General features: G+C 33.8%; 1 protein-coding gene across 1 annotated transcript; it reads left to right on the forward strand.

Moving 5' to 3' along the window:
- The first annotated feature begins 7,272 nt into the window (after positions 1-7,272).
- Positions 7,273-10,401, forward strand: LOC149532943 (disease resistance protein RPM1-like). Its single transcript, XM_089806724.1, has one exon. It carries the CDS (start codon positions 7,475-7,477, stop codon positions 10,190-10,192), a length of 2,718 nt encoding a protein of 905 aa, XP_089662850.1. The 5' UTR covers positions 7,273-7,474; the 3' UTR covers positions 10,193-10,401.
- Positions 10,402-10,633: the final 232 nt, after the last annotated feature.

The raw sequence follows: 10,633 nt of genomic DNA on the forward strand, positions 1-10,633 counted from the left end.
GAAAATATGTTTCTAATATTTTCTGATGTTTTCCTCCAATATTTTCTTATAGTTTTTAAATATTTTTCAAACTAATATTTTTAAATATATTTTCTAATGTTTTTCTAATATTTAAAAATGTAAATTTTTTTCTAATTTTTTCTAATAAAACTAATATTTTTCTAAATTTGTTTTTTATAATATTTTTATAAATAAAAATAATTTTCTAATTTTTTTTTCTAATTAAACTAATATTTGTCTAATAAAACAAATACTTTTCTAAATTTTATTTTCTACACTATTTTTAAAAAATATTTTAAAATATTTTTCTAATGATTTCTAATTTTCAAGGCTAATGTTTATAAAACTATTTTCTATTGTTTTTTTCTAATTTTTTTCTAATATTTTGTAATGTTTAAATCCTAATTTATTTTCTCATAGTTTTCTAATATTAAATTCTAAACTATTTAAAAAAAATATATTTTCTAATATTTTTCTAATATTATATTATTATAAATTTTCTAATGTTTTTCTAAATTTGTTAACTAAATTTTATATTATTATAAATTTTCTAATGTTTTTCTAAATTTGTTTTCTAAAATTTATATTAATAAAATTTCTAATGCTTTTCTAATTTTTTTCTAATTTTTTTTTCTAAATTTTATATGATTATAAATTTTCTAATGTTTTTCTAATGTTTTTTCTAATGTTTTCTAAATTTGATTTTTAATATTTTTAATAATGTTTTTCTAATGTTTTCTAATTTTTTTTTCTAATATTTTTCTAATTTTTCTAAATTAATATAATTAAGTTTAACATAAATAAATAATAAAAATATTAAATTAACATTAAAATATGCTTTGAAAACATTAAGAATGTAAAAAATATATTAAAATATGCTTTGAAAATATTAAAAGTGTAAAAAACATTAAAATAATAATATATACACATACCTAAATAGTGCGAGGATGAGAATCTAAAGGAAAATGATAGGCGAGCGCTCACCATTATTGTACGTTCACTCCAACCCTTGTGTCAATGCCTTTAAAATGAATAATAATGGGTAGAAAATGACGTTTTAATGTTGGATTTTCATTTTGAATATGTTCACTACAAACATACTTAATTAAGTATGTTTGCAGCAAACATCTATTAAATTTGTTTTGAATGTTCACTATGACATGTTTTAACTACGCACATATGAAAGTTATGATTTCCGTTTTTTACAATTTTTTAATTTTTCCTTCATCCCACTAAAGTGGAACCCATTATTGTGGGTTCACCCTAGATTGTTGACCAGTTATAGGACATCTACCAGAGGCTTGGAGGTTATGTGCTTGAGATGTTATGCTGATGTTGATCTCAATCTTGATTACTTTAACTTAACCATGGTATGTGATGGTATGTTCTATGTTGAGTGTGTTTATATTGTTGATTACTATTTTTAGCACCTTGTGAGATGGCGAGATTTATGCTATGGGATATCTAAATTGACCATTTTTGAGTCCTCAATCAATTATACTTGGGTTACTTTCCAATCACCTTGATGGGACTAAAGTGTTTGCTTTGATCTTGGTGATGTAATGTTGTGACATGTTTGACTTAACCATTTGAGTCATTGATCAATATTGTTATGGGATACTTTCCAATTGCTCATTGAGAACATATTTATATTGTGATTTATCTTTGATGTTTTCCAGTTGCTTGTAGAGAACTGATGTGATTATTGTTTAATATCTTTTGACGCTTTCTAGTCACTTGTATAGGGCTGAGGTGATATTTATATGCTTCTTGATTTGTGATTTTTTGAGCCTAGGGTAGGTTATCTACTTGTAGTGTTGGGAAATGGCTTGCAATGGGGTTCAGAGCCCTAAGTGGTTGCTAGGGTAACTCATTGTAAGTTGTTTAATAAGCGAAAACATTTACACTAAATGAGATTAAAATGAACCTAATAAGAGTTTTATATGTTCTCACCCATGCCTCGAGTGCTAGTACAAACTAGGATGGGAGTAGAGAGAACACTTGGTTGCGACCTTGCATTCTGTAGTATGCCTTGTCAGTATGAGAGGATACTAGTGGTCGCATTAGGATCATTAGGGACTTGAGGGTCCTAAGGGACTACTCGGGTAACTCTAAGCGTGATTCATGCAATGACACTTGCTTTCTTACATAGTAGGTTTCCTATGTGTCTTGTGTGCCTCTGGGAATTTGGTATCGACTTGTCTTAGAACCTTTGAGTTAGAATAATTTTAGGATTTCCTAGACTTAGAGAGTATTTTGATGTTTGGATTGATATCCTATTTGGGACTTGACACTATCTCCTCAACACAATGGGAGTGGGTCATTTAGGTTCCATGCGGTCGGGTGGTAGTGCTTTTTCACTCTTACCATTGAGATCCGTTCGTAGTCACTATGGCTAGAGCTTCCTTGTGTACAATTTCTTTCATTCTATCTATGTATCATTATGATGGATGGTTATATTTTATGATGGATGTTTGTACCTTTTATGATGGATGGATATATCGTGTATAGTGGATGGTTTCATTTATTTTATTGCGCTTGTATCATGGATTCGAGGAGGATGATGTATTTCTATTTCTACATATGTATATTCTTTTAAGCCTTTCATACCCTGTGACATGTATAGTGGATGATTGAGCATTCTGAATTAATTTGCCAAGAGGCATTTGGAACAAATGTATAATGTTTTATGGACATTGGACTTTATAATTATTCTTTCATATGAATGTGGTATTTGATGGACTTAGTATTAGATTAAATCTAAATGTAATTCAATGTCATGGGATCCTTAAGAAATGTAACCTATTATGTATGCTTCTAGTTGATTGTATGTTGTTGCTTCCACTACTATGTGTTTGATGTGTATGTTATTCTTTCTTGTTTCAAAAAAAAAATGTTGGCAAAATTAGTAAAACATTAGGTTATTTCTTTTGGATCCCTTGGCGAGGCATTACAGGGAGTATCTGTGGTGAATATATTCATCTAGGACTCTTTTTCGATGTTGTTTTTAAAAGTGTCTTTAGACACTTGAGTAGGTTAGAGAAAGTTGTTATAGAGATTGATGGTTTCTGAAACCTTTGACATTGATGTCAATGGGGGAGAAGTACAGAATGAAAAATAGTTTGGAGAATATAGTTTCAGACAAGAAATATAGTTTAGGAGAAGTACAACATAGAGAATATTGACGTATATCAATGGGGAAAAATGATTGATGAAGAGGATTTGAAAAGAAAGATTAACAATCTTTTATAGTTGGTATTTTTGGAACTAGATGTTTTTCATATATGTTGCCATCAATGCCAAAGGGGGAGATTTTTGGAAGCATGAATGCTGATGATACTTCCATGGGGGAGTATTGTAGAAACATGATTAGATCATTACCATGATGATATGTTACATTCATGACTGTGTTTGTCATTAATGTAAACACAATAGTTTTCTGTGGTATTTGATAGAAGAATAATGGAAAGACCAAGTTGGTACAAATAGATCATTGCGTACTTTCACTAAGAAAGGTTAAATGTATGCATCTAACCTAAGAAGCATAAGATATTATGTTTGGAAGAAGTTATGCAAGTTTTGGTGAAGACTGTTCTAAGATAGAGTTTACAGAGGTATGTTTTGGTATACTTGTTATATCTCTTAGTAGAGTTGTTATTCTATGGAGCTGAAGTTAAAGATGTGAAGCTGACATTCTAGAGCTAATGTAGCTAAGCTCAATCATCATAATATTGAATGTATGGAAAGTTATTCAAGTTACAAGACAAAAGATTAATGTTATTGCTAAGTGTAACATTTTCTTAATGAGGTCCTATAATAATTAATTGAGAAGATGTAATAGCCATTTCAAGGAATTCTTTTATGGATTCGATATAAAGGAAGGACATTTTCCTTTATTGTGATGATATGTATATGATACATGAAGAAATTGCAAAGAACAGAATGAAAAGGTAAGTAGAGCAGAGTGAATGTGAATGAAACTTCATTGTTGAAGTTTAATTATGTGATCTGAAGTTTGATACTTGGATCTGAGGTTTGTGACCTGGTCTACAAGGTTAGATAGTAATTGGTCTAGTTGACAAGATAGAGGAAAGAAGTTAAATTACAATACATACAATTATTCTGCAAGGAATAGTTGAGAGATTAGTTGGACAATGAGTTTGGTAATCTTACTCTAGAAGCTGTTTGGACAATGGGTCCTAATCTTGTCTTCTACAACTCCTAATAGGGATGGAATCTTCTAAGAAGGATTCAAAGTCCCCTAATAGGGACTCATATGTACTAAATGTTGTAATAGAATCCTAACAAGGTACATCCTCTAACAAGGAATATTTATATTACTACATCATCTTGTGGGCATCATTCCCACCGGGGCTTTCCCTCTAATCAAGGGTTTCGCTAGTTAACATATCTAGGGTAATTGTGTATGTGCATCTTTGTATGGTTTTTATTTACTTTGGTTGAATGGTTAAGATTATTTAAAGTGGATAAATGCTTGAATTATTGGATAACTAATTCACCTGCCCCCCTCTTAGTTATCTTTGTGGACTATTATTTCTAACAATATGTTAGTAAACATATTTGTATTTTGCAAGATCAACCTTAGAAATGAATCTTGAATGCCAGATTGGGAAGACAAGATTTAGCTACTAATAGTTGGGTCACTTTGTAGTTAAATTACATAAGTGCCCTCTGACTTTCGATATGAAGGTACAATTCCCTTCTTTGGATATGTATGAATTTAGACAATGATTTTAATAACCTGAATGAAGTAAAGGCTTACAAACATCTACCCGTAAACACATAATAGATGCAAAAAATCTTAAATACAAAGAAAGAAGATACAAGGAAGTGATACACAACCCATTCCTCACATTCACAAACTAAGACTAAAAATGAAAACACAAAGAGTTTATATCCCTTTCCAATGAATGACTAAACTAGAGAACAAAGCTCCACTATCAACCATCTATTTGCATGGAAAATGAAGTTATAGTCGATCATATGAGGCACAACTCAATATAACCGAAAGGAAATAGTCCAAAAGTTCATAGACTCAAAAACATTTCCCTATTTATTCAATATCAAAAGATGAGCTCATAGACTCCAAATTTGCATAACAAATGGTACTAAAAAAGAAATATAAACCCTACTCATTGCTCAAAAAATAGATCAAAATATCTCCTCCTCTATAGCACTCAGTTTAATGAAAAAAAGAACCCCCATTTTAACCATATTTTTACAATAATATAGTTTTGTTGGATGGTTATTTTAGTTTTATAATTGAATTGTGGAATGAAACCTTTAATAGGATTTCCCATGTTTGTGATACCCATTCATGAAATTATAAATATAGTTTATAACAACGTGAGCACATTTATCTTATACTATATCCCTCTTTATTCAACAAGTGGCATTTGAATATGTTAAAAAAAATTGAAGATATACTTTATGTTGGGTGGATCAAAATATTTTTGACAGCCAGAATAGGTTTCACTATGGGGGCATAACTATTTATCCCACCATTAGATATCCTTCATTTTTGGATAGTTGTTGCAATCCTAATTCTCCACATTCTAACCCAAGAAATTTTGAAAATATTATTCAAGTCAAGAATTATTCACTAGTATTTGAAGGTCCATCAAATTGTCACAAATCATAATTGTTAAGATTAATGTTACTAGCATCAATCTTATATTTGCCATCTTTTCTTATATCCATTTGATGGATTAATGATTTATTCTAGATATATTCTAATTCTTGGGTTTCCAAATCATTTGTTACAACTCGTATTTACTATAACCATGTCATATTCTTTAATTGATGAACATGATTGAACTTGTTGAAATACATCAAACCTGTTGAACTGGTTGGAGCCTACTGAACCAATTTAAACCATTGTGCACCCTTCGAACCTTGTTCAACTTGTATGGACCATTTTGAACCTAGTGGAACCACTTTGAATTGTATTTCACCTGCATGATCTTGGAAACATCTATAGAAAGAAACCAAAACCATAATGTACCAGATGGAATCACTGAACTTGTGCTTCAAACCTAAACTCTGAACTACTGAACCTACACTTTGAATGTATACCTTCATATCATTGAAATTTTTGCCTTGTTGAGCTTGTGAGTCTCTTTGAATTGTTATGAATTAGTCCAAACCATTTCAAACTCAAGTGCACCTACATGTACTATTGAACCTTCTTGAACCTTTGAAATCATTGGACTACTTGCAACACTAAACTTGTAGAACCATATGAACTGCTTTGAACTAATTGAACTATTTTGAACTAGTTGAGTCTATTTGAACTTGGTTCAGCTTGAATATGATTGAAATGAAAATATTTTCTTCTTTCAAAATATCATTAGGCAAGCCCACATACTTAGTTTCATACCATTATGAATAGGAAAAAATTAAAATTTATTTTAATGGAAAAAAGTACATAAGACCATAGGATAAATTTGTATGAATGATTTTCAAAGAATGAACTAATTGTTTGATAGTAACACGAAATATTTACTAAATATAAAAATAAATAACATGAATATATAATAGAAATTGAAGAACCCAAAGAAATAAGAGATGAAACAAGATAGAGAGATCGCTTCATTTAAACATGAACTACTCATTGACCAATCACAATCAATCTATAAGTGGTACCTTACATAAACAAATTATGAACCGTTGTTTGTATCCAATAAAGAAACTAGACAATACATGGAACGATGACATCAGATAAAGAAAAGCAGAAGAATAGATGAAGTAAAAAAGATTTGGAAAGATTTTGAATACCTTAGACAACGTAAAGCAAAAACACTTGGAATAATAATAAGTGGGACATGATAAAGATAAATGGAGACGTCCGGAAGAAAGAAATTATTGCTAACATTCCCTGATATTGATTGATGGACAACATGTTTGAATAAAGAATAATAGCCCACCAAATTACGTAGGCTTTCAGTTTCAATATAACAATGTATTGTAATCAAGTGGACAGAAATGCCCAAAAAAAGCTCATAAAGAAGATGGAATACTTTTATTTTGAATTTACTCTTTTACGTCTAATAATCAAGAGTACAATTTTTTTTCAATTCTGTGTTAAAACCGTTCAGATTTACCAATCGGGAAGGATTTTTTGGCCAGATCAACGTCGGTTTCTTTTATTCATGCTTGTAAAATGAACTTACCAATATCCGATATACAAGTTAGGAATAGAATATGAATAAGAATTGAATTATGACTGTTTAAAAACAAGGAACACATTTACAATAGTATGATTGGACACTCGAACAATGCTTCCTATCAAATTACATTCTTTCCACAAAAGGAATCTCTTCGACTCACGGAAGCTTGAGGGCTATTCTTCAATAGCAGAGTGCAGACAGGGTTGTAAAATTTTAAGCACCTTCGATCGGTTGCAGTTGGGTGTGTGTAGGAATTTGGGAGATCATTAATAACCAGATAAATTATGGCAGACGCAATTTCACAAGCTGTTATTGGCAAACTTACTGAGATGATAGTCCAACAAGCAGCTGGAGAGGCTGCGCTAATCTGCAACTTCAAGAGGGATTTCGAGTGGCTGAAGAAGAGACTAAGAATTATAAGCGGTGGGCTCAAGTATACCGATAAACTTCCGCATGCACGAGACGATGAAGGTATCAGAGAATGGCTGCTGAGCGTGAGGGACGTGGCGTGGGATGCAGAGGACATTGTGGAAGAATGTGCTGTTCGCTCCCTTTACACCGGATCTCATGCAATTCACTCCTGCTTCTCATGCAATCCTGCTGAATTAGTCTTCCGCTACAGAATGGGGAAAAGGATTCAAGAAGTAAAAGAAGCAATCGAGTCCATTACAAAAGATGGAAAGCAGCTGAAGCTTTTCCGTGATCTGGTGCCGTCTGGATCCGACCAGGCATCAAGCAGTACAGCAGCAGGTGAAGCGTGGAAGGGAAATAGTCTCCTGCCCAACGTTTCACACCCAGTGGCTATCGAGCCCAAGATTCAACACCTCATGTCCCTCATAGATGAATCAACTGTTCCTGTCATTACCGTGGTGGGAATGGGCGGAGCAGGGAAGACGTTTCTTCTCCACCACCTGTTTGACAGAATCAAAGAAAGGTATGAGCTTTCGATGTGGCTTTCCATATCACAATCATATTCCGTTCATCGACTACAGTGTGATTTAGCGTCGCATGTGGGTAGTTTAGAGGTGAAGGACTTAACTGAGGAGCGAGCTGCGGAGATGATTCATGCCGCTTTACAGAAAGTAAAGTCTCTCATCGTGCTGGATGATGTTTGGAGGGCGGCGCGGGGAGATAACATCATTACAAGCCTCGGACTTCCGATTGGCCATGGGAGCCAATGTAAAGTGTTGGTTACAACGAGAAGTAGGGATGTTTGCGTAAATCTTGGTGCCTCTATTTATGAAATGGAGCTTTTATCTGAGGAAGAGAGTTGGGAGTTGTTCTGCGCTCATGCATTCCCAGATTACGCCCAAAATGTCCCACCACATTACATTGAAGAGGTGGCTCGCCCTGTTGAAAAGCAATGCGGCTGTCTACCGTTGGCGCTGAAGACAATAGGAGCTTCTCTCTCCGGCTGCACAGATACAAGAAAGTGGAAGTCTAAATTGTCTCAGCTCAAACAGTCAGAGCTGCGCCAACAGAAAGAGCTCGCCGATCCGGACTACCGCATCATAGAGATTCTGAGACTCAGTTATGACTCTTTGCCCTCACCTCTCAAGCCTTGTTTTTCTTATTTGTCCTTCTTTGCCGAGGATGAGATTATAGATTGTGAATATCTCATAAGTCTCTGGATTGTGGAAGGATTCATTCTCCAGAGTAAGAATCAATGGGATGTAGGTTGGGGTTATTTATGTCAATTGGGCAATCTGTGCTTGCTTGAAGTATGGGAGGGTTGGGGTCTAGTCAAATATTGCAAGATCCACGACTTGTTGTTTGATTTGGCAGTTGATATATCTAAAGAAAACAGATGTACATTTGCTGTTGAAGATGAGTTAACATCTGCGAAAAGAATCTTGCTCCCCAAAAGAGGCATAGATATGGGCATCGCGCCCATGAAGGCTTCTTGTCCCAGCAGATCTCTTCGCACTCTTTCACTTAATAAAAATCCCCTTGATAAAATCGAGGCAAACTTCTTGAGCCCTGTCAGATTATTGAGGGTTCTGGACTTGAGTGAAACTAACATCTCATCATTGCCCCACTGTGTCGCAAAGCTGAAACTTCTGAAGCTGTTAAATTTATCATGCACAAAGATTACAGAGATACCAATCTGTGTGAGGAGTATGAAGAGTCTCCTCTTTCTTGATCTATTTCAGTGCCGACGTCTGCGAAGGGTGCCTGAGTGGATAAGAGAATTGAAATGTCTGGAGCATTTGAATGTAAAGTACTGCCACGATGAAGTGAGGAATAAAATGCCGAAGGGAGTATCAGAGCTGATGTCTTTGCGGGTACTGAGGTCGGAGGACATGAGGCTCTCCGTTGAAGAGGATGGGCTGTTGACGTTGGAGGATGCTGTCAAATTAACGGGCCTCCAAGAGCTAAGCTTACAAGTTAGGCAGGAGAAGGAGATGAAAAGCATCGAAGATGGAATCCTTTGTAAGATGATAGCGATGCGCCACCTGTCAATAGCATCTCGTCTCTCTACAGAACCGAAGCTGCCGCAGAATATGAGTGCCCTGCAAGATCTGGAGACACTCTATGTGCGGAAATTCGCCGTGCCGAGGTGGGTGTGTATGCTGGTAAATCTGAGACAACTCGTATTGTTTTATTGTGCTTGTGGCACTGGCGATTATCCGGCATTTGAAGCAATGCCTAATTTGGTGGAGCTGAAAATATATGGGAATGGGAATTGCAGAGAATTGCCCAAGTCATTTGCAAAGTCTTCGGGATTTCCGAAGCTGCGATTTCTGCTCACTGAAGACTTTCCTCTTTTGGAGGAGTTGCCGGATTTGGAGGATGGAGCGATGGACGCGTTGGAGATTTTCCGTCTGCGGGAGTGTCCGAAAGTGAAGAATCTTCCAAAGGGATTCGAAGGACTGAGAAGACTAAAGGAGTTGAATTATTTTGAGTCAGGAACCGATGAATTTAGAAAGAGATTGAGTGACGGCGGAGAAGATTGGAATAAAATCAAAGCAAACAATCCCTATGTCTACTTCATGCGATAGATTAAAAAATTACGAAAGTTTACAAGTTTTCATATTTAGTGGTTGTATCTAGATACTTGCTATGTACATGTATGGAAACATCTATTAGGAATACACATATGTGGGCATTATCTTTTTAGTATTGTGTTTAGGTAATATTATTGCATTGAATTGAAGTCTATTGATCAATATTATTTTATTATTATACTTTATTAAATAAATTAAATGTATCGAAAGTTTATGTGATAATTTTTTAATTTTAAAATTGCATTTATCTTTATTTTATTGGTTCAAACAAATGTGTCTTGTAAGGCTATTTTTTTTGGAATACAAACTTTATTTTTAAATTTTTTTTACTTAATAGTTCTATCTAAAATATTAATTTTAAAAGAAACTCCTACTTTTGTTTGCTTTTTTTTCTAATAGAAATTTCTAATTTTTACCATTTCTAACTTTCAACAA

This window comes from Cupressus sempervirens, chromosome 10 (assembly GCF_028749045.1).
Source record: "Cupressus sempervirens isolate cs-2001-9-10 chromosome 10, ASM2874904v1, whole genome shotgun sequence".
NCBI classification, from domain to species: Eukaryota; Viridiplantae; Streptophyta; class Pinopsida; order Cupressales; family Cupressaceae; genus Cupressus; species Cupressus sempervirens.

Bases quoted from the DNA above. Each gene is read 5' to 3' on its own strand.
- LOC149532943 (XM_089806724.1), top strand. From the start codon at position 7,475: ATGGCAGACGCAATTTCACAAGCTGTTATTGGCAAACTTACTGAGATG.